This window comes from Mesocricetus auratus, unplaced genomic scaffold (genome assembly GCF_017639785.1).
Source record: "Mesocricetus auratus isolate SY011 unplaced genomic scaffold, BCM_Maur_2.0 Super-Scaffold_100010, whole genome shotgun sequence".
Lineage (NCBI taxonomy): Eukaryota > Metazoa > Chordata > Mammalia > Rodentia > Cricetidae > Mesocricetus > Mesocricetus auratus.
The window spans coordinates 37224811-37249657 of record NW_024429194.1 but is presented as its reverse complement, the minus strand read 5'-3'; the positions used below and the strand labels follow the sequence as shown (position 1 = coordinate 37249657).

Genomic DNA, 24847 nt, shown 5'->3' with positions numbered 1-24847 from the left:
TTGGGAATTGTTACCAGATCCTGTGCAAGAGCAACCAGAAAGCTTAACCCATGAGCCATCTCTTCACCCCCATGCCATCTTTTTTATTGTTTCTTTTCAAAATTTCAACAACAATTATCTAACACTTATAAACAGTTTCTGAGAAATCCAAAGCTACGTTAAGCTCAGAAGAAGACCTTCAGATCCCAATCACAGGATGTCATCCAGGTCACACTGCTTTAGGCAGCAGGGTAGATGAATAATTTCCCTTTGTATGTCTCACAAAGTATGAACTGACGTTAGAAACAAGCTCCTCTTTGGTCGCTTTTCTTTAATTGATGAAGTAAAGTCATCCAAGGGTACCCTGGGCTCATGCTGAGACAGCTTTGCTTGTGGCATCATCATGCCCAAAATGAATGAGCAGGCCTTCCTATGGTCCATCACTGCAGTGTGGAAGCCTACACAGTTTGGATATCAACAATGCTTACATTTAGGGATGAAAATTCAACAGAACTTTAGTGGAATGGGTAAGGAAAGGCTACAGATGGGAGTAGTTGGTCAGTGTGGATGGGATAAAGAGAATTCAGACAAGAAATTCACCAGACATGCCAGGCTCTTGTTGTTAAGACTTATTTCAGTAAAGCATAGGACAGCCAGCAGTCAAACTGGGAAGAAAAGAATAGCCATCTGGTTTGAGACAAGCTACTGTTTCCTAAGCTGCACATAGAGATGTCTCGGGGCCATCACCTCAGGGTTGTCCTTGAGTTGTCCTTGAGGGTGATCCTGAGTTGCCATATGCTCAGAACACTTGAGATTCATGAAAGGAAAATATACCTTCAACTCTGCAACTGGGGGCTCAGGTAGATAAACTAGAAAACAAACAGTAAAGTCAGATAGTCTGGCTTCAAAATCTCTATAGGAACCTCCTTGTAAGCTGCATCTTAATCACAATTATATTAAGCCTGGCCAAGTCAGAATAACCCAGTAACTTCAATCTCACACATCACCATTCAAACAGAAGTTTCCCGGCACCAAAAGCCACCTATGAGGGTTAACACTGTCAGTGTGACAAGGTCAGAATCAGCTAGTATAAAAGCTCTGGGCATGTCTGGGAGGGACTGTCTAAATTAGGTTAAGTGCAGTGGAAAGACCTTTCTTGAATAGGGGTGCCGTGGCATCATTTCACAGGTTGAGGGCTTCACTGGATGCAGGGAGGGAGAGAGAACACTGAGAACCAGCATCCATGATTCTGTTTCCTACCAATGGATGTGTCAGTTGGTTTAAACTCTTACTGACCCACCAGGAAGAGCTGGACCCAGAACCGAAAACCAAAACCTAGAATAATCTTCCATCGTAAGCTGTCAGGTGGGAGAAAAGCAATGAGCAAAGTAAACTAATAAGGCACCTTGGGCTTTATGAAACCACACAAACGCCACAGCTGGAAGACTTTTTCAGAAGTCTTGTTGAGTCTCATTCTTCAATATGGAAATAAGCCATTTTTATAGAAGACACAGATATAAGCACAAATAATTTTAATGATTTATGTTAAATAAGAGTAAAAGTTAAATCCATTAGGAAAAAATAAAAATTATAAGCATTTCTATAGAAGGAAGTACAACCTCAAGTGTTAAAGCTTAACATAAACCAGTTCGGAATGCTGAGTGACGAATAGGGAATTTGACCAGGAGAGCAATGGTTCAACAGACAGTTATGCAGCTATTTCAGAAGTGGATCTATTGCAGTCAGAGACTGAAAGTATCCGCAAATGGAGAGAAGAGCAAAGGGAGCACCTAGAAACACTTGATGCTAATTCTCGGAAGCAAGCAGCAGTGTGGAAAGAAAAACAATAAAGGAGCTAGAAGGATGGCATTCAGACAGGATGAGCAGCTACAAAAGCAAACAACAGGGCAGCAGAAGTCTTTGTAGACAACATTATGAGTCATCCCTAGTCACTGAGTGGGCGTGCGTGGCTCAGCTGTGTGACTTTAACTCCAAGTCCAGCAAACAGGCCAAAGATATATATACTCAGCCCTCACTTCCCTTAAGCAGCACCCCACCCCATCCCCAGCACATTGAAGAGTATCCCTATGGAAACACTATGTATGTCTGCAATATCCTATATCCTAGTCCTACTCGGTGAAGCTGGATATAGATCCTGTCCACTCACAATGAGGACACACAGGATAGACTGGGTAAGCTGCCAGTGTGCCAATGCTCAGGCAATGCTCTCCCTACTTCACTGCCTTGGCTGCTTCCACACCAAGAGGAAGCTTTTCTCACTCACCTCCATATTTACTGTGAGGGCCTATGTGTAAGATACGGTGAAAATGATATGAGTCAATTCATTTCCAACTTTTGCCTATTCACCAACCTAAAACCTTTATAGAGAAATAAAAACCAGTGAGTTCAAGGCCAACCTGGCTAACCTACTAAGACTGTCTCAAAATAAATACAGGGTTAGTAGTGTAGCTCAGTTACCTGACATGTGCAAGGCCCCCACTCCAACCCCTTACCCACCAAAAATAAATAAATGAATAAAAAGGAAGAAAGAAAAGACCAAGATCAAACCTGGGCTAAAGATACAGTTCTATGGCAGGTAACTGCCTAGCATGCAAAAGATCCTGAGTTCCATACCCAGTCTCAAAAATAAAAAGAAGGAAAGGAGAAAGGGAGGGAAAGAAGAAAGAAAAAACAAAGGAATGGGGAGGGGACTGACCCTTACAGAGACTTAATTTAGTAATGCCCAGAAAGATTGACAACACACAGACTGCTTCTGATAGAAAGAAGTGATGTTTGACAATTTTCTAAACTGGCAAGACCTTCTAAGAAATAGTCACACTAAAGGCAGTTACAGAAAATAGAGGTATGCACAAATGCACAGTAGCCAGATAGCAAATATGTACAAAGAAAGCTTGCACACTTGTATACCGATGATTTTGTCACTAACACCCAATGGTTCATATCATGATTTCCTGATGTGTATACATATTTTAAAAATAAATAAACTTGAAGGCCAAGAAAATAAAAGAAACTAAAACACAATGTAAGAAAAAGGTAACTGCATATAGAACTTTTAAACTATAGTGGCACACTTAGACAGAAACTCTATTATCATTATAACAAACGTAGAATAAATCATATGATAATCTGTTTACTAAAAGATGCTTAATTAGTGATTGGCCACTTTTAGATTTAACAAGTAGTTCTGATGCCATCTCACTTATTAATCTTTAATGCTGATAAAACTGAAAGACATGATCAATCAAAAATCACAGGTCACTTGTAAAACAAAAACTCCCTTTCAGTTCCTAGTGTGGAACCCAAGCCTCATGCATGGTTCATGAAGACTCTACCACTGAGTTATAGCCCCAACCTCAAGAGAACTAAAAAATCTTAAAAGCAATTTAGGCATTTAAATGAATTCCTCATCTAGCATCAATTATTTTATTTTGCAATTCAAAGGGGGGAAATATAAATGGCTCTATCTATCCATAAAAATGTGAATGATCAAACAAATCACAATGGCTATGTTCTCATAAACCATGCATGTTCAACTTAAAATGTTCACCGTCTGACACTCAACTGTCAAGTGGAAGCAATTCAAAGGCCATCACACAGCTGATAAGCCAAGTGGAAGGAGCCATCCAGACTTTGCCCTGCCGAACCCTTTCTGGGCGACAATTAAACAGATCTTCATAGACGATGTACTGTGTACAGAAGCGCTGGTCAGAGTCAGGGTCAGCATGGTACGCAACAGTGTTGATGGTCTGAGTCACGTCACTGTCTGGCTTGGGCTTTCTACTGAGTACCTTGCCTCCTGCTGCAGCAATGAGCTTAAGGAGGTCATCCTTTGGATGATGCTTGAAGGTTCCCCCCAAAAAGAAGTGACATCCATCAAATAGCTTTGGCAACTGAAATAGCAAGAAAACAATTGTTAAAAGTAGATCAAATATTTTAAAACACTGTATATGAATGTAAGACACAAAACCTATAGTCATGAGTCAGTAAGAAGCATCCTAATGAGCTACTGGCATAAACTGTATTTCAATCAACAAACTGGATCAGGAAAGTATACTTAAGAAAATATGTTTCCTTTTTTACTTCATGATTATTTATTCTTATTTTATGGACATTGGTGTTTTGCCAGCATGTACATCTGTATAAGGGTTTCCGATTTCTTGGAACTGGAGTTACAGACAGTTGTGAACTGTCATGTAGGTGCCAGGAATTGAGCCCAGGTTCTCTGGAAGAACAGCCAGTGCTCTGAACTGTTGAGATATCTCTTCAGCCATGAAAATAAGTGTTTCTTATTTATGATTTTTTTCATCTAATATTCAGCCACTGCCTGATTCCTTTTAATTCTCCTAAAACTTCAGATGTGCTTTGTAGTAAAAAAAAAAAAACCAAAAACAAAAACGCTGTAGCAAGGCATGGCAGTATACACCTAGCATTAAGGCTAGCCAAGAAAGAGTACAGCAAGTTCGAGGTCAGTCTGTACTATATAGTGAGACCCTGTCCAAAAATTAAAAACAAAATAAAACGAATCATACAACTCTTCATCAGGATGCTTGTACCCATGGGTAGGATCTAAATCTCCCAAAATCCAAGACATCCAAAGCAAGCATTAGTGATGTCAGGATGCATTTAAACTGTCCCACAGACAGTTCAGTTCTGTTCCTCTACATTCAGGTCCCTACATACTACCGAAGCTCTCCTGGGCAGCCATGGTAGGAGTGTGTCCTCAGGATTCCAAAGCTGCGTTGTCAGTATACGACAGATTATGAAAAGTCATAGCTACAGATCCAATTAGAAAATGTCTGTCATTTCTACCATATACACCCACACACAAAATGGAATATTGTCCATTAAAACTGCAATATGTGGCAATAAAGACATATGGTAACTAAATCCGAGCAACAGCTGTAAGTCTTCTTTCAAGATCCTTCCTGTATCTGAGATTTACCTCCGATTCTGAACACTTTATGGGCATGTTCAAGATGCCAAAAATCCATTAACAGTGTGAAATTATTACCTTCTGGATTTTACTGCACACCGTGATCATCTTTCAGAATCAAGTGCTTGAAATAAGCACAATTAAAATTTTAATCAGTCACCTGTACTGGCTGAAAGGGCAAAGATTTCCCGATGGTGATAATGACGTGAAGCCATAAGAACAAGCAAGTAGTATGTAAAGGAAAATACCAGCTGCTCTCTGTTGAGCCTGCTCTTCTGCGGACCTCCAGGGACTTCGTACTTTTCTTCCTGTTCACGAACTTTGCTGTGCAGACAGGCTTTCACCCCTGACAAGAAATGAGGGCTAATCAAACAAATACCAAGTAAGCATTTGTGATCTAAGTTGTCTGTTCTTCATGGTTGCCCTAAATGTCCTAAATATTCTGAAACCTTAAAACTCCAATTATCCCAAAAGAAAACAGTAAGGCTAGGGCTAGAGAGGTGATGAACACTGTGCTGCGCAAGCCTTAGGAACTGTGTCTGGATCCCCAGCAGGTGTGGCAGCATGCACCTGTAATCCCCAGTACTAGGGTTGTGGAGAGCAAGCAGATCCCCAAGAAGCCATGGGTCAGTGAGCCTAGGCAAAATGGTAAGCTCCAGGTTCCAGGAGGGACCCTGACTCAAAAAATATGGTGGAGGATGACAGACGAGACCCAAAAGTTGCCTCTGACATCTACATTTGCACACATACCACATAGGAAAAAAAGAAAATGTTAAAGTTAGCTTTCTAGAAATGCTTTAAAAATGTAAGAAATCCTTCCTTCCTATGGAAAATTTTAGGCAATTAAGTGTAGCATAAGTTCTAATAGGTCTTAATAATAAAAACCTAAAGTCAGATATTAGGGTAAATGCCAAAAGGTCAGAGAAGTAAAGGAGCCAGCCACAAGAGAGACCTCTTACTTCTACTGAATCTTCAGACCAAAGGGATGATCCTGTCCCTACAAATCCTCAAGCTGAATGCAATGATCTCCTGTCTCCTTATATTTCTCTGTCCAGCCAGTCATATCACTCCTGTCTCCACCTTCCTAATGCTGGAATTAAAGGTTTGAGCCACCACTGCCTGATAGTGTTTCTGTTTTAAACTGGATCAATCTTGTGTAGCCCAGGGTGGCCTTGAACTCAGAGATCTGCATGCCTATGCCACCTGAGTGCTGGGATTAAAGGCATGTGCCCCACTGCCTGGCCTCTATGGCTAACTAGTGTGGCTAGCTGTGCACTCTGATCTTGAGGAAAGCTTTATTTGTTAGATCACAAACAGAATATCACCACAAGTAAGTTTGGTACACAGTCTGAACTGAGCATTTAACACCTGTGCTCATTTTGCCAGTTGCATAAGTGGTCTCCTGTTAGTCTCCAGTGCTGCAATGTTAGGGAAGTGCCTTTGTGCAGAGCTCCTTCCTCAGCAAGCCACACAACAGGGGCTCAGCAGGACCCGTTAAAATAAATACTGAGCAGAGCCCATGACATGCCTGGGCGTTGACACCATTCCTGCAGAGAAGTGTGCTTGATATTCTCTGGAGAAAGAATTCTTCCTATGAACTGGCAAGGGTGCTTACAGTTTCAGCTTAAAAAGCATGAGCTATGGCCGCGTAGCAGGTAGGAAAGTCCTAAGCTGACTGCATCTTAAAAATAGCATGACCAAGACCAATAATATAGGAGAATACAACATCTTAGGACAGGGTGTGTGTGGTGCGTGTGTGTGTGTGTGTGTGCGTGTGCGTGTCTATGAGTTTTAATGTGTACAACTAAATTTGGAATTTAAGTCAAGTGACTTAGTGCTTTGGTATAATTACATAAACTTATAAGGCTTAGTTCTGTTGCCTATGGAAAGAAATAAAAACAAAACTAACAATACCACCTGTCTCATTTTCTATGCATAAAATACAAGAAATGGAGTAATCCAGACCCAGAAAGACAAACTATCACATGTTCTCTCTTGTCAGCCTAGCCTCAACTTCTCAGATCTGAGTACAAAACATGTAGTAACCACAGACACCAGAAAAGCATGAAGCGCCTTCAAGCAGGGGAGGCCCTTAGTAAAGAGTAGCAGGGTATAAGTGATATGAAGTGGGAAATGGAATAACTAGGAAAGGGCTCCAACTGGTGAGGAGAGAGGGAGGTTAAAACAGATGGAGAATGCGGGATGAGGGACAAATAAAAATATTGCTAATGTTGATTGATTAAACTTCAAGGAATCATATTAGTTTGTATATACCTAAAACTATACATAATACATACATGTACGTGTATACATATATACTTGTATACACATATGACGGAGTTAAGCCATTTTGGCTGACAGTGTTCTTCCCAAAACCACAAAACAAAACAAACAAACAAAAAAAAAACCCACTACCAGACACAAGAAACCTCATTTTGAAGACTTGAGATCAGTATTGTCCAAATGACTTCCAAAGCAATGGAGATCATCAATGAAGCCCCTGGTTGTCTCTCAGGGGTTGGGCCCCCACAGCTGAACAACACTGCACACTTGGGATGACTCAAGCTGAATGTGACCTGAAAGCGTCTTCCCCTCAGTATAGCTTTCATGGTTCCCGAAAATGCTTGAGACATAAGCAATTCAACAGTCCTACCCAGCTATACCACCTATGAACCATGACAACTACCAGCATGACAAGGTATGCATAAAGGTGTCAATCAACAGCTGTCTGGTTGGACTTATGGCCCATTCACCAGGAAGGAAATTGTGCCTGGTACTGGAAACCTAGCTAGTTCTGGGGCTAGTGAGGTCATGGACCTTAGAAAAGAATCTTCTACTGCCACTTTGGTAGACTTACTTCATTCTAAATCCTATCCTTATACCCACAGGTAAGTGTAACTACTATTCCTCATTTTGTGATGGAGACCATCACAGAAAAGCATAGCTGGATACAATGCAGAGATCAAAAGATCATAGGGAGGAGTTCCTGCATTTATGGCACAGGGAATATCACAGAAGAAGAGCCAGAATGCCAATAAGTATGCTGTGAAACAGTTTCTCCTGGAAATAGACAGGAACAATAGTTCTATCATGAACACATTAACATGGAAGAGGGAACATTTTGTGAGGGAGTTCTCACCCTACACAAAAAACTACAGGCGACTATTGTCTACCGGGAGGAGAATCAGCCTATCCTAGGGATGAGCCTCCTGACCAGTACAGAGTGATCAGCTTGAAACCACAAACACACCAACAACAAAGGCAGACACAGCTCTGTGTGTGTATTTATTTAAATATAAAAGCAAATGAGATGATCAACTTGAAAGTGGGGGGGGGCATTAGAGAGATTTTGCAGACGGTGACTAGGAGGAGCTGGAGGAAGGAGAGGGAAGGAAGAACTGATATACTTATACTCTGATGAAAGACATTAAAAATAATAAACTTAAAAATACAAGGTCTATCAAAAGCCTGAAAAAAAGATCTCAAAATGGATCTTATAGTAAACTATCTTCATTATACGAACAAAATCTCCAGACAATTTTCTATTGACCTTTGAGATTATTTCACTCAATGACCTCAGTTTCATCACTGAGAAAACAACAGGAAAGTAGAACAATTAAATAATAATAATAATGAAATAGAGTTACAGTTCAAATTCTTAGCTATTTCAAAGTAGTTTTGGATATCAAAATTCAATATCCTCAACCACTGCTATCTACAATTTACCCGGAAGAAATATCTATCTATATAAGCATACACTGAAAATTAGACACATGCTAGCATCCTAATAGGGGAAAACTGCCAGTGACTGAACTCCAAAGAAGGGTGACACCTGGACTCTGCAGAGGTACATAAAAGGCTCATTTCTAAGTAGGACTGGTCCAGAACCAAGTGTCAATCTGCTGCTAGCACCAGAACCATCCCATATTGTGCTTGAAATAAACAGAATTATGTGAGGATGAAAAAAGAAAGACCATGTTGACAGACCAAAGGTGACATGTAAGACAATGCGTACTTCCCAAGAGTAACAGTTCACTTTATGCTGACCTAGGCTATTTTTAAGCTTTCTTTTCTCTTACCCCAAACTAGAATAATATAAAATGTCTATGAGTCAACCTACAAACATGGAGCAAAGGACAAAAACTGAAGCTCATGACATCTTTTACAAAATAAATAAATAAATTTAGTCTGTGCTTTGATTTGCCAAGATCACTGATAAAAAAGGAAAGCAGAAGCTACCCACTTACTGACACAGCCTTCCCCTTTAGGGCCTTCTGCAGCTTTATTATTAAGTACCTACTATTTACAAGTTGAACTAGTCATCTTTCTATAAAAAAGTTCTGTACTCTTTTTTGCTGCAAACCTTACCTTGGACTTTCATTAAAACTGGAAGGCTTTAAGGGAGTACTCAAAATGAATGTAAGATCACAGCTCTACTGTCCTCTGTCAATAAATAATTCATTATAAAACATCACAGGTACACATGTGTTAAATATAAAGGATGTCAATAGGATGACAGGCAGCTCAAGTCAAGGCACATATGACCAGCCGAAGTGCAGGCTCTACTCTTGTTCAGAAACTCACAGGGCTCAACAAAATTTGCATTTCTGTTACAAAGCCAATTCTGGAACTAGGGTCAAGGATACAGTCGGACAACCAGATCCTCGCTTTTGAGATTCACCTTTTCCCCCTCTCCAATCTAATTAGAAACCTTCAGAAGAATAGGTTACATCAGATTGACAGAGAGGTAATTTAAAAGAAAAAAAATGCCATTACATTTCACATTTAGTTCAGATATACTAAAAGCAAAAGTAATTGGATTTTTTTAGTAAAAATGTTTGAATGCATACTCATTTCTAAAACACAATTCTAGACCAATTTACCTCCTTTTTTAAAATTGTTGCTGAAATATTCTAGAAGTATTAGTGATTTGGCAGTGGTAGGGAACTGAAATGCAAAATTTGTAGTGAGGTAGGAAATTGTGCACAGCTAGAGTTTTAATTCTTTCATCTCTGGTACTAAATAAAAAATGAAATATTAAATGTTAAGAGGAAAATTAGAATATCATTAAGGAAATGTGGAAAAATCAAAAGGTTTCATTACTTCCTTGGGTATAGACGAGTAGACTGAATAGTAGGTATTTGCTTATGTGCTGTTTTAGTCTTAACACCTGTAAATCTTTTTCAACACATCTCTTCTCATCTATTTTCATTAGTGGAAAGCCACACAGAAACATTCCTTTATGAAATCTACAGATGCTATGTAATCTGATATCCATCCCAGGAACAGATGCATTGTTACAACCCAAATGCATAAACATTGTCTAATACTCCAAAAATATTAATTCCCACTAATGAGCACAGGGCCTACCAAAGAACATTAAAAGAAATGTATTTCTTAATGAGCTACAACTATATACTAATGTAGTTTCTGATGAAATTACAGGAAAAATAGACAAAACACTACCAAGCACAACTTATTGCATTTTCTTTCTTAAATAGCTTAACTTTATTTTTAAAATCGTTTAAATTATTTTTAAGATTCATTTACTTATTATGTACACAGTGTTCTGCATGATCGTATGTATGCCTGTATGCCAGAAGAGAACACTAGATCTCATTACAGATGGTTTGTGAGCCACCATGTGGTTGAAGGGAATTGAACTCAGGACCTCTGGAAGAGCAATCAATGCTCTTAACCTCTGAGCTATGTCTCCAGACCTCATTTTAATTATGTTTATTTACTTTGTGCGCGTGTGTGTGTGTGTGTGTGTGTGTGTGTGTGTGTGTGTGTGTGTGTGTGTGTGTGTGACTGCGCATGCATGTGGAAGTCAGAGGACAATTTGCAGGAGCTTGTTCGCTACCACATGGGTGGGGGCCCAGGGCTCACTCAGATCATTAGGCTTGATACCTGCTGGGCCATCCTGCTTCCCATTTAGTGATGCTGGCGGTGTTCCAATGAAAGACCTGACAGTTGTTTTGGGTTGCAGCTCCCACCTGTGTTTAACTGTGTGTGCCGTTCCCTGTATTCAGTCAAATTGGTGTGGTTGATGTTCCTTGTCTACAGTAGTCTGTTGTAGAAGGAAGCTGTGAACGCTGAGTGTGGAGATACTCAGATTACTCTGGAAATGCAGTGCTGGGCTTTGGTTCCAACCTTTTTGTAAACTGATGAATACTTCTTGTTCTGTGCATGTTTAGAATCACCATCATTCTTCCACCGTACCATTCATTAACACTGGAACAACACTAAAATCTGGGCATGAATAAAGATCTCCCTCCAACTGTTTTCTCTAGAAAAAAGTCTTTTTGCATCTGGAATGGTGGACAGCATGGCAGCACTATACATGGGGACTATTTTAAACATGGGCTCAGCAACACAAGTACATGTGAGAAATGTGCTCTGCGTACTCAAGGAGCCCCTTCTTGTTTAAGGTGTGCAGCTGAATGGAGAAGGCAAAGACTCACAAGCTTTATCTCAGCCAGGAGCATGCTCATCTGCATCTCAAGTTCTACAATATGCCACATAACTACAAAGGCTTTTTGAATACTGACTTGGGAATTACAAAATTCAAAAATGGAGAATCCACAAACAATAGGATTTACTATGCATTATTTCCGTTTCAGAAGGAGAACTAAAGGACACAGCAGTTAGCTGGCTCAAAGCCATTGAGCTAGTACATGTGGCAGAATGGGAATTTGAACTCAAGACTGCTGAGCTTTCTAAAGCCTGTGTATTTTACATAAAAATATATTTTTTGGTATGCAAGTTAAACCTTGGACTCTTAAAGACGTGATTCTGAATATGTCAAATGATTTTAAGCTGCTTTGAATGTTCTAAGAACTTGCATATTATTAAAAAAGAAAATGTTAGCAACTGAATATCCCATTTCTCCAAAGTTGAGAGCCTTCAATAGACTTTTCCCTCCATTCAGGATTGTTAAAGTGCATTAAAATTCAACAACAGGGACTAGAGAGAGATTTAGAGCCCTAGCTGTTCTTGCAGAGGATAAGAGAGATTACACACCCACATCAGGCAGCTCACAACTGCCTGTGCTGCACATCTGGAGGCTCCCACACCTCTTCTGGCCTGTGGGAGCACTGCACATATACTCATACACACACATAAACAAAAATAAAATACGTTAAAAATTCAACACTTCAGAAACTTCCCATAATTCCCTATTTGTATGATTATTAATTTGTTGGGTCTGCCTGTGGGTTTTTTTGTTTGTTTGGGTTTTTTTCAAGACAGGGCTTTTCTGTGTAACAGTTCTGGCTGTCCTGGAATTCACTTTGTAGACCAGGCTGGCCTCAAACTCACTGAGATCCACCTGCCTCTGTCTCCCAAGTACTGGGATTATTAAAGGAGTGCACCATCACCAGCTAGCTTTTGATGTTTAAATAACTTTCCCCCGGTTTTTAAAATTCTATCATTTGAGTTTGTGGAGCTGAAGTCCTGAATCTTATTATTCTAAGTTATAAATTGTTTGGCAGGCAATAAAGTATTTTAAACAGCATTATTTTAAATAACTGATGTATCATGTTTTCTCTCTATCCACTCTTTAGTTGAGGGGCATCTTTGCTTACTAATGTAGCTAATATTAACTTGGGCTGGGTATGATGGCTCATATCTAGAATTTCAACACTGGTGAGGCTGAGGCAGGAGGACAGTTGTTGAGTTTAAGGCTGGCCTGGATAGCACAGTAATTTCTAGGAGAGCCTCAGCTAAGTGAGACCTTGTTTCAAAAGAAAGGATAGTGCATGTGGAATGAAGTTACTGGAATGAATCTACTCAAGATTTGTGACTAGGTCAAAATACTATCCTAGCAAGAATGCACAGGATGCTGGCCACATACTGTTAGTATACAAACTATGAACCTAAAAGGTTATCAACATTCTAGCAAAATCACCAACAAACTTACTCTTTTATATCTAAGTTATTATTTTCATTTTTATCACTAGCATACATATACACACCCACTCCTAATTTTATCTGCAGAGCAATCCAATCTTTAGCTGAATACCAGTGCAACAATGCCTACAGAGTGGCCAGTAGACAATTACAGAATAAGGTGGATGGTACCTACAGAGGCTGTTTTACCTGTCTGATGGGCTTATTTGGTGGGTTAACTCTCAGAGTGGTATCTGTTTATCTAACAATATGCCATTGCCAGTCAAGAGAACACAAACTCAGCCTGGGTAGACTAGAGTTTGCTAAGTATAGCACTGCGAGATGTGAGATGGAAAACATCCACCGAGAGGGTAGCATGGTTTCCTACCAGAAGGCACCAGTGCTTCTGCCCTGGTTCACAAACTCCTCAACTCTGTAGCAGTTGACAGGTAAACTTAAGTTATTGTTTTAATTGCAAAAAGTCAGAAGAATGTTTACAAGTTGGAGTGAATACAGACCCTAATTCCTGCAGACCAAATTTCATGGCTGTACTTTGAAGTCCACAGTTACAGCCTACTCTGCTGGCTTCATGGCATGGGTGCAAAGGTGTAAAAGCAGAGTCCAGAGAGGTCCCTCTGGTAAGGATGTCTTACTACCATTGAGTGACAAGCTGACATTCACCTCATTCTAGTACAATACACACAGAACTAAATAACATGCTGAGGCCAGTTATCAGAGTGTGTCATTCAATAATTCAACTGTAAAGGCAGAAGTTCAGTGCTCTAGTCACAACTACTGAGCTAAACCAACATTCCTTTGATATTCTTTTATTCTAAAAAAACACCAAGTGCTTATGCCGCCCAGCACCAGCTAAAGAAAACTGAGTACATTTCAAATCTAGAATTGCTTGAATGATAACAAAGTCCTTTTATAAAGCTGCTATCGTGGCACTGAAATCCCTGGGAAGTTTGGCAAAGCTGAGCAACATGCTAAGGTTGCAATTCCAATGCCTAGTCATGTCAAAGAGAGTATAGAAATCCTGAAAGGCATAAATGGTTTTCCTGGGACACAACTGAGGTTAAAAAACTCAGATATCCTCCAACTCCTGGTCAGCTTTTCCTTAAGTCTTTCTCCTTGGATATAAAAAAAGATCACCTAAAGAAACACCAGTTATCTCTATTTAAATAGAGTTGATATGTTCTATTTCTCTTACTGTAGATCACATGATCAATTTCTTAAGAATTAACAGGACAACAGTCATTTCTGAGAGATGAGCCAAAAAGGACAACGCACAGTAAAAAAGTGCTGAGAACTCGAACAGGAGAAAGGATGGAGAACAACAAATACATTTATCATTGCCTTCAATGGGTTAAGGAGTTTGTTTAATCTGATGCCAAAACTGCCACTGTCAAACTGGTACCCCGAGTTTCAGAATGGAGACAAACACTATTCAGTAGATATTTGCCCAAACGTCTATCTTTGTGAACCTTCTTTAATCAAATAAATCGACCTACTAAGCAAGTAAAAGAACACAGATAAGATACTCTAAACTTGCAGTATTTAAATGACACAGTAATATCACCATGAAATGAAAGAATCAACCAGCCAAATATTACTTACTTATCAAGTCAAAATAATGGCTATTTGAAAGTTTTACTTATTCCACAGAAATCAGGCAAATGACAACAGGAATTCTTAACCTATTTTTCCATTTGAAGATTTTTTTAATCTCTATGATAACTTAAAAACATTCCTATTCATTAACTCATATAAAATATAATATATACCATAATTCCTGATCTCTATATTTTACATCATTAGTTCAAAATCAAGCCATTAAAAACTTAATGCTACTTCTTAAAAGTTAATCCAATCCTTTTATATCTATCATAAAAGCTTAATAAAGTCCATCACTATGCTAACATTTGCTATTAAAATTTTGGCAGAAAGATACTTTTATTTGTCCTTTTGAAGAAAAAAGAAAAATTCAAGATCATAGTTTTGCTTGTTTTCTCCACTAGTAATTTTCAAACTAGATTAACTTGATAGTTATATATGTAAACACATATATTCCAATCTACCATAATCATACATACTTTGAATGTGTTGAATCACTATTCTTACATACTGTACACTTTATTTCATCTTTGTTACCTTAAACATAATATTAAGATTTTAACTGGAGCTATCACTTTGCAGAGACAAGGGAACAAATCACCTATACAGACAGACTTCCTGAGTACAGATGGATTCCTGACCATACCTACTATTTCATGTTAGTTTCCTTTTGGCCCAGAAATTACATTATTTTTCCATGCACGCAGGATAAGCACAATTCCCAAAGTATTACAAAATCATTAATGTGAAGTCATTAGAGTAGCTCTGGACAACCTTGGCAAAGTCAGGGTTCTTTGCATATCCAGACAACTTATGACTATCAGAGCTACATCAGTATTTTTAAAAAAGAGCTTTATAATATAGAGAAAAGTATTTCTTTATTCTAAACTGCTAGCATCCATTCCTGTCTCCAGCTCATAACAACATAATTTATAGATAAATCTTCATTGTAGGTACACGGATGCTCATCAATTTATATTGAGCTCAGGAATTTTTCTGAAGCTTGTGAGAAAGGGATCAACAAAGGAAACAGAGTTAAAAGGAGTGCCACTGACTCTGTCTTTGTCCGGGTGTTTTAGAGATACCAGGACCACAGCAACTCTTACAAAAAAAGAAAAAAAGAAAAGAAAAAGAAAAGTTTAACTGTGGTGGCTCACTCATACTTTCAGAGATTATCACCATTATCACCATTATCACCATTATCACCATGACAGGGAGCACGGCATTGTGCAGGCAGACGTGTACTGGCTATATCTTCTATGCAGGCCACAGGAAGTTGACTGAGACACTGGGCAGTATTCTGAGCATAGGAAGCCTCAAAGCCCACCTCCACAGTGACACACTTCCTCCAACAAGGCCATAGCTACTCCAACAAAGCTACACTGCCTAATAGTGCCACTCCCTATGAGAATATGGGGGTCAATTAACATTCAAACTATCACAGAACCACAGCTACACAAAATTATGAAATAATACACAAACACGAATAGGGCTTAAAGATATAGATCAATAGTGTCCACAGGAAGATAAGCCCTATCTTTCATGGGAAGCAAAACAGTGTCTTTACTTTTCCAAAAGTTAGAGGAATACAGAGTCATTGGTTTTTACAAACTGCAATTGTTCTGGGGCTTCTGGCTCTTCCTAACTGAAAGCATGGAATTAAATATCATTCTCGGTCAACAAATTTCCTTTAAGAAAGTTAGAATACATAAACATCACTCCATGTCAAAATCAAGAGTCTGAATAGATATGGCATTAGAACTAAACTAGGAATTTATGTCACTCAGAATGACAATAAAAACACATCCATGGAGCTCCTGTCTGATTCAGTTAAAAATCAACACTCAGGCTGTAAAACCAAAGGAATCTTTCATTGCAAATGAGTATATTAAAAGTTTTAGTCAAATAGACTATGGTTGTGCTACACTTAAAAAAAAAACTCAGTTTCTACACAAAGACAAAATGGAGAATAAAAAAGTCCACTGTGACCACAATCTCTCAAGGGTCAGGTGGCAGTTAAGTATCAAAGAAATGAGCTCACTGTGTGAAATGAGTGAAGCGATGATGAAATGAAGGCTGAACGTGTAAAAGGAATCCTCAATGTTCCAGTCATGTTATCCTAGGTGAGTTTCTCCCCTGCCATGATCCAAAGGCAACACAGAAAGGAAAAGGTTTATTTGGCTTACATGTCCTGATCACTCGGGAAGTCAGGGCCTGCACTTCAGGGCAGGGGTGAGGGTGGGGAACACATGCCATGACACTACCAGTATCTGGGGGCAGGAACTGAAGCAGAACAATGGAGGAATGCAGCTCTCTGGCTTTCTCCCTGACTTACTCAGCCACCAGGTCCATCTACCCAAGGGACACCACCGACAGTGAGCTGGGCTCTTCTACTATAATCATTAATGAAGAAATGTCCCGTTGACTTGCCCAAAGACTAATTCAATGAAGGCATTTTCTCAACTGAGATTCCCCTTTCCCAGATGACATTAGCTGTGTCAAGTGACAAAAAACCTAAACAGTACATGTGTTATCGTAAACATCCCCTTTGGAATATCACTGAAAATACTGTCATAGGACAGTAGATTGTCTCATAAATACTATCATTCACTTTCTTCCTATACTTCAAGTTAATATTCTACTTATAAGTATATTTATTCACAAATATATACTTCTTGAAACAAAATGCTGAATTTATTTTCCTTAACACATATAAAAAAACAAACCAATCCTATCACAAAATATATTAGCATATCATAAAAATTTTTTAAAGAAAACTTGCGTCTCAGTACCGACACCTGTACACTGAATAACATCAAAACTACCTGTTTAAAGAACAAATTGTCTAATGTCCAAAGATTCTTCTAAGAACTAGAAAACTTAAGTTCAGCATCTTACAGTCAAATATTTAACTTGCAAAACAAATTTAAAAATCTATTATGGTAGGTGGGAAATAACTACAAATACAGGTACTAATTTCTCTTTTTAAGATTAAAGTCCTGAGCAGTCTAAAACCGTTTTCTAATTGATATTAGAACATGAAGGCTTGAATTCATTGCTATAAGAAGTAGATTTAATACAGTAGACAAGTTTTCTTTTTAAAACCATTAAAAATGAATTAGAATATGGGCACCCTGACTGTAATCCCAGCATTCATACTCAAGGCTCAGGCAAGAAAGATCAAGGTTTGAAGCCAGCCTGGATTATACTGGAAGCCCATTTCAAAACAGGAAAACAATTCTCTGCTTTAGGCCCCACCATGCATTTTTCTTGTGCACTTACCTCCCAACAGTTGTCATGAGAAAAATCACAACTGTTTTACCCCTACCCGGGTCCTTCTCCACTTCTTGCTACTGTAATGCAGATGCATTTTTATTCCACTTGTATTACCTAATTCAGGCAAATTATCAGAACCCCCAACCAATCAGAAAGCAACACCAAGAGTTGTCCTCCCTGCTCTTCCTTATTCAGTTCACAGACGAAGTCTAGTGGTTCTCAACCTGTGGGTCATGACCCCTTTGGGGTGTTAAAAGACTCACAGGAGTCACTTAAGACCATCCTGTATATCAGATATTTACATCTCATAACAGTAGCAAAATCAGAGTTATGAAGGAGCAACAAAAATAATTTCACGGTTGGGGTCACCATAACATGAGGAAGTAACTGTATTAAGGGCATTAGGAAGGTTGAGAACCACTAGTCTGGAATAACTCTAGCACAGTGAAGTAGGAAAGAGTTTGAGAGGCAGGCAGATCTCTAGATGGCGGTAAGCCTGTTCAGTTAATCTCTGAGTGCCTGGTTCACTGAAACTCCAGGACTATGTCTCAAAAGGAAAGGTGGAAGCTATCAACCTCTAACACAAGGACATGTACACAGCCGACGAAAATTCTTCTTCATTTGGTTTATGGGAAGCATCATAAAAAGTTAATATTAAATTTATAAGAAATCATTCCAATTAATAATTTTATCTACCAACAAATCCCACCCAAGAAAGTTTTAGTAAGTCATGCATCTTTATCATTAATTTATAGTTAATTTTGAAAGCAGAAATCCCTTCATTTTTCTTTAATGTATATGATTTTCAGATAGTTCTAAATCCAAATTTTCCAAAAAAAAATCGAGGTGCCTGACACTGAAAAACAGACTGAAGAATCTATGTTAGGAAAGAAAGACCTTAAGAGTATATGACTTATTTTTATAAGCCCAGTGACCAGGTAGGTGACTAATTAAATACTTGTCTCAAACTTTGAACTTATTTATCTTTGGGCTCTACATTAGAAAATATGAACATGTGAACTTCAATAAGAAATCCTATCCATCCTTTATCCCAAAACCACCATCAGCACTAGAGGATTCTCACTACTGAGAGAATCACCAAATACCACACTATTAAGTCAGCTTGAGTCCATCAGTGATTCTATAAAACTGACATGGCCAAGCCATTAAGTGACAAAACTCACATTTCCGACAGAAGGTAGGTTTTATGGAAATGGATCATAGCCTGTACATGTAACCAAATGCCAGTTCAGCAAATTCTTAAGAAATAGACTCAAAGTTCAGAAGCATCAGATTATTCAAAGTCCACATGGTTTCTTTATTAATATGAAAATCGAATCATTCTAACCATTGGCAATGGTTCTGACCCAGGCATAGTACAGAAGAAGCCATAACCTTGGAGGCATTTGAAGTTTTTAAATACTGAGACTCAAAGAGGTTTTTTACAGACAGGAAAGGTAAAATAAAGTTCAAGCACAGACATTGCTAATGATATGCCAATCAATTATCATGCTTCTCAAACTGGTTTTGACTGGAAGCAACTATCAATGGAGAATGAGGAGAAAAGATGGCGTGGTGTCCCCTCATAGCTAATCACACCCATGAGACCTGACTAGTACCATAGGGAATAAGTGGAAGCCAATTTTAAGAGGACATGAATACGAACGGCTGACATTGAACTGCTCTTCAAAGCAAATCAACTTCAAAGGTAAGATCTAGATAATCATGCTACCATAAGGCCTTCAAAGCACAAAGCTAATATTTTTAATGAATTTTAATATGCAATGTGCTTCTTAAAACCAATATACTTATTTTTCAGATTTGGTATAGTTATCATTTCAGGAAACTGCAGCTCTACAAGATTAACAAATTACAATACATAGCAACTCCATGTGCACAGGTTAAATTTTGGCCCTCAATCATTCTTGAGCATACCAGACATCAAGCTTCTCAACTACATATCCTAAAACCTCCCTGGTCAATCCTCTGCAGCCACTTAACTTTCTAAGGAAACACTTAGTAACAACTTGTGCATCTGTCATCATAGTTTAGCCTATAGTACCAAAAGGCAGACACTTCAGGTACCAAGGAGTAGAAAATAGCTAGGAAGAAGGGAAAGGGTTTGGAGGGAGGAGGGGGGCGGCGTGTTTTAAGAGAAGTATATAGCAACATTAGGGAAGGTAGGAGGTAGCCACAATCTAACTGCCAAAAAGAGAGAAATGGAAATATAGTTTCAATGGAAGCCGAGGAAATGGCTGCTATAATAGGATCAGGTAGAACGAAATGGTAAATTCCCCAACATTTGCCCAAAAGGACTGAGTTAGCCACGAGATTAAAAGCATGTTATTATGGTAAAACTGCAGAAATTTTAAATGGAAAGCAATAAATTAATTTCACTTCATAGTTACACCACGCAATGGATTTAAAACATGAACATATTTTGGCAAATACGTCATTTAACATTAATGTGGACTGTTCAGACTTCAAAGTTAACAACAAACTACATTAATTCTTTAATAATATACTTGATATTGCAAAATAAGACTACCTTAAAAATCAAAGTATATTTAAACACATTTATTAAAAATATCTGCATGGCACCAACGATACCTGAATCATTTTCAAAACAGTGACTGTCTCAGGGGACAGGCATACACTAACTGGTCTAGTAATCTTCCCAAATCAGTACTTACAGTCAAACTTCAGGATCCAGCACCCATTAAGAATCCCAAGCATACACTTCAGAGTACTTTGAGCTTCATCATCAGGAACAATGACATGAGTTACTAAGATACAAAAAAGTAGTAAGGAAAACCCCGAAATAATTCCCTATTTTTTATAACCAGTAAAGTCTATTTTATTAACTTTACATTTAAGTTTTTATCAAAGGCAACTTTATATTGAGTATAATGTTTCTTTTATTCAGTACCTTTTAGCTTGGCCATCACCATGCAAAATAGATCATAAAAGCATATTAACAAACACAAATTTTCCAGCTATTTTCAAATGATTTGTGGTATCACACTGTGTTATACTTTATTAACAAACTCAAATCTGTGCTTTAGCAGTGTTCCATCCTAAAATATGTATAAGGGGAAACTTTACAGTTCCTGTTAAGGATGCAGTTGTGTGGTACTGCACTTGCCTACCAGCATGTGAACAGCCTGGGTTTTATCCCCAGGACCCCAAACAAGCAAAATAAACATTTCATACCTCTTAAGTACATTAAAACTATAAAGTATAGAAAGACTCTAGATTACAAGATGAAAAATATCTAACCATAACCCAATGCTTAAAACTTACACAAATTATCAAAGGCTGGTCTTTAAAGAGACTAACTTAAAATTATTTTCTACCAAAGACAGAGAGTGAGAGAAATCCAATGACTCACCTGTACTGTCAAACTCAGCACATCTTTTAACCTTGAGAACTGTCTCAAGCTTGCTGAGCATTTTCTGCTGTTGGGAAGAAAGCCCACTGCCTATAAGCACCAGCGGCCCATCCCTTCGCTGTCCAGCAGTCCCCTGTTAGTGAAAAATGGAGAAGCACCATGGTAAAACACACAAGAAACAGAGAGAAGGCACACACCCACCACATGGGGGATTTATTTTATGAATTGCCTTGTTCCAGTTAATAATCCCCAGTAATTCCTACCAAATCAGTAACCATAACTCTTAATACTCAATCCATTTAAATAACTATTCTTCTAATTAGTTTCCTCCCAAGTCAGTGTCAGCTGGAATAGCTCTCTTCATGCAGGTAAGCTTTTCCTGATGCTGAACTGAATTCCTGTACAATTTCATAATTTCATTCTGCCCCCAATAACCTAAAACAGCCATTAAAAATGACCAATTTTGCATCCCTTTTCCAAAAAGTTAAAGCCGAACTTGGTTGATTCAGTTTAAGCTAAGATTATTTTTAAAATACAACACTAATTTTAAAGGAAATGAATTTTTTGACACTAAACAAAAAGAAGAACATGGGCAAGTGAACTGAAGAGTGCAAAAAGCAGACCCACAAACAGGAAGGAGTCCTGTTGCTGACAAAAAGAAAGGCTAGCTTACAGAGTCTAGTGTGTTCAGCTTAGCATCTCCACTGAGCATTACAGGAGACAACAGCACTGGTGGACAGCATGTGAGCTGACAAGAGACATGGAGAACAATGACACGGTGGAGCATGCAAAGAAGAGCAAACAGAACTAGCACTGGACAGAAGCTGCCTGTGAGGGACGGGGAGTGACCCAGAGAGGAAACCGAAAACCAGCACTGCTGCACTGAGGACAAGACGCAACACACAACACAAGACACTGGGCCTCCACACACAGTGAGTAAAAATGTGCACTGGAAAGCTGGACTTTCAGTGCTCTGCAGAGCATGAAGAAACAGCAAAGGCACCATTGAAGTTCAGCAACTAGGTGAGAGGAAGCTAGCTAGCATTAAAACATTAACTTCCCGTAGGAATAGTGATAATTCATTCAGACTCTCTCTATATATGACAGCGAAGCTATACATGAGGCAGCTGAACTCAATTCATTCACAGTAAATTAAATGAGATCTACTATATAGTACATAAGTACACAAAAATATCACAAGGTTTTTTTAAAATGACAAAGCTTGGCAATTAAGTTCAGCAAGCTAAATTTACTCACTTACGGCTCTGATAACAAAGGTTTGGCTAGACACACAAACATTAAAACATTCCCTTACTCTTTCTGTAAGACAACACAGCCAAGCCAAATCCAAACAGTGTAAATACTCTGTAACATGAAAATAGTTCAGTATATTTTTATAATTGTTCAATTACAATGATATTAAAAATCAATTGTCAAACTTGTGCAGCTTAGGCAGTCCATGGGGCCACTGGCAGTGAGACGGGGATTTAGCCCTAGTGCTTAAATTGGCTTTTTGGAACCGGTTCTCTTTGGAGGGTTACCCTGCTTAGCCTAGATATAAGGTGGAGGGCCTTGGTTCTGATTCAAAGTGATATGCCAGACTTCACTGACTTCCCATGGGGAGACTTATCCTCTCTGAGGAGTAGATGGGGGGGGGGAGGCAGGGGAAAGTGGGGAGAGCAGGAGGAGAGGGAGTAGGAACTGGGATTGGTATGTAAAATGAGAAAAGACTTTTAAAATAAAAAATAGATTTAAGCTGGGCAGTGGTGGCACATGCCTTTAATCCCAGCACTCAGGAGGCAGGCAGATTTCTGTGAGTTTGAGACCAGCCTGGTCTACAAGAGCTGTTAGGACAGCCTCCAAAAACACAAAGAAACCCTGCCTTAAAAAAAACAAACAAACAAAAAAATAGACTTTAAAAAAAGCAATTGTCAAATATTATTCTCTGTTAAATAAGTGCCATCAAAATAACTCTGCAGAGCCTACAATCCTATGGCCAGAGAGTCTGGGAAACAGAAACTTCATTTAGTGGCTGGTTAAGTACTGAGCTGAACTCAAGAAAGCCAGTATCAGAGAGGGAGGACTGATGATCAAAGGGATTAAGACTGGGCTGGTTTAACCCCCAGAAACAGCTGACCAGACAAAGGTTAACTCTTGAATCCCAGGCATCAGCCTGGGAATCCAGCATGGGACTGATCAAGACCCCCTGAATCTGGGTGTCAGTGAGGAGGCCTAGGGAATCTATTGAGCCTTGGACAGCAGATCAGTACCCATCCCAAGTATACACACGGACTCTGGACTCCCATAGAACAATATGAGATGCACTCTCACCCTGAACTCTTGGGGAAGGGTCTAGGCCCTGCCCTATATGAAATGACAGACTATGGACACCCCCATGGAGGGCCTCACCCTCCCTGGGGGAATGAGGGGGATAACGGGGGGGGGGATGGGGGGGAGGACACGGGAGGAGGGGAGGGAAAGGGAGAGGGACCTCGAACTGACTTGTGAAGCAACCTTGTTTCTTATCTAAATTTAAAATGGAAAATAAAAAATAATAATAATAAATAAAAAATTGAGGAATCAAAAAAAAAAAGAAATTTATTGTGACTTTCATATAAAAGGAAGAAAAAAAATAACTCTGCAGAGAACACATTGCTTCTTGATTTGCATGACTCCACTTTAGGCAAAGTAGGTCTATGTACAAAATAAAAAGAGTGAAAATATATCAGTTCTAAATATAGCATACAATACTATTTGTGCCAACCAAGGGAAGTATCAAAGTGGGTCAAGTATTTTCCTATCAGTCTTTTTTTAAATTTGCATAAAATAGAAAAACTGGTACCAATTTCTTATAGTTAAGGAATACAACAAACAGCTGCCAAAGTCACATGGCAACTTGGGATTGTACATCATAGGGACTGCATGTTTAATTCAAGGGGATCTTGAAACCATGATGCTCAAAAGAACCCAAAGGTAATAACCTCCCTTTATAGAGACTTACAGATTATGTTTCTTGGCATTAAATAAACTCAAAACTTAAATTCAATGTGGTATTTTTCTTAGATAAAATTGTTATTATTAATAAATTTATCAATAATCTAAAAAGAGGGCTAAAGAGATGGCTCTGGGGGAGGAGGAGCTTGCAGCCAGGCCTGACAACCTGAATTTGATCCCCAGGACCCAAGTGGTAGGGGAGAGCGACTCCTGTTGTCCATCTTCTGGCCTCTACAAGTGCATATGGTATGCACATCTAGGCATGCACACACACGGAGTCACACCCACACCCACACCCACATATAAACATAAGCAAATACAATAAAAAAATTAAAGAATCAGGAAAAACTAGAAAAGATAAGCATGCTGCTTTAAGGGACGTGGGCACAAGTCCCTAAATGGACATGGCAGGAAGCTTTTGGTTAAAACCAGAGGTTGCTTCTCAGCCTCGAAGCAGGGTCATCAAGTCTTACTTGAAACAATTCCGAATGAAACACAGATAGATTCAACTGCACCAACTTATCACCTTTACCCACCTGCACATTCCCTGAAGGAGCTACTCAATACAGCTTACAGTATAAACTAAGTATTCCAGATGCCACATCATGTGGGGACCAGCGCACAAGGCACCCACCACTCTCAGACATGAAAGCTTGCTCAGCCAACAAAATTTAACTGAGACTCAGTACTTGCCACACTGTAGTCCATGCAAAGACCTGTTGTAGTGAACCAATCCCTACACTCAC

General features: G+C 38.9%; 1 protein-coding gene across 3 annotated transcripts in view; it reads right to left on the bottom strand.

The window, feature by feature from the left end:
* Window positions 1-1496: 1496 nt before the first annotated feature.
* Bard1 (BRCA1 associated RING domain 1) overlaps window positions 1497-24847 on the bottom strand; it is a 66097-nt gene continuing 42746 nt past the window's right edge. For all 3 annotated transcript variants that reach the window (XM_005070529.4, XM_013113653.3, XM_013113652.3), the window contains 4 exons: window positions 21108-21240; window positions 20410-20502; window positions 5182-5279; window positions 1497-3890 (listed from right to left, as the gene is read on the bottom strand). In XM_005070529.4, the coding sequence (XP_005070586.1) occupies window positions 3558-3890; window positions 5182-5279; window positions 20410-20502; window positions 21108-21240 (657 nt within the window). In that variant the 3' untranslated portion in view covers window positions 1497-3557. The remainder of the gene's footprint in view (window positions 3891-5181; window positions 5280-20409; window positions 20503-21107; window positions 21241-24847) is intronic.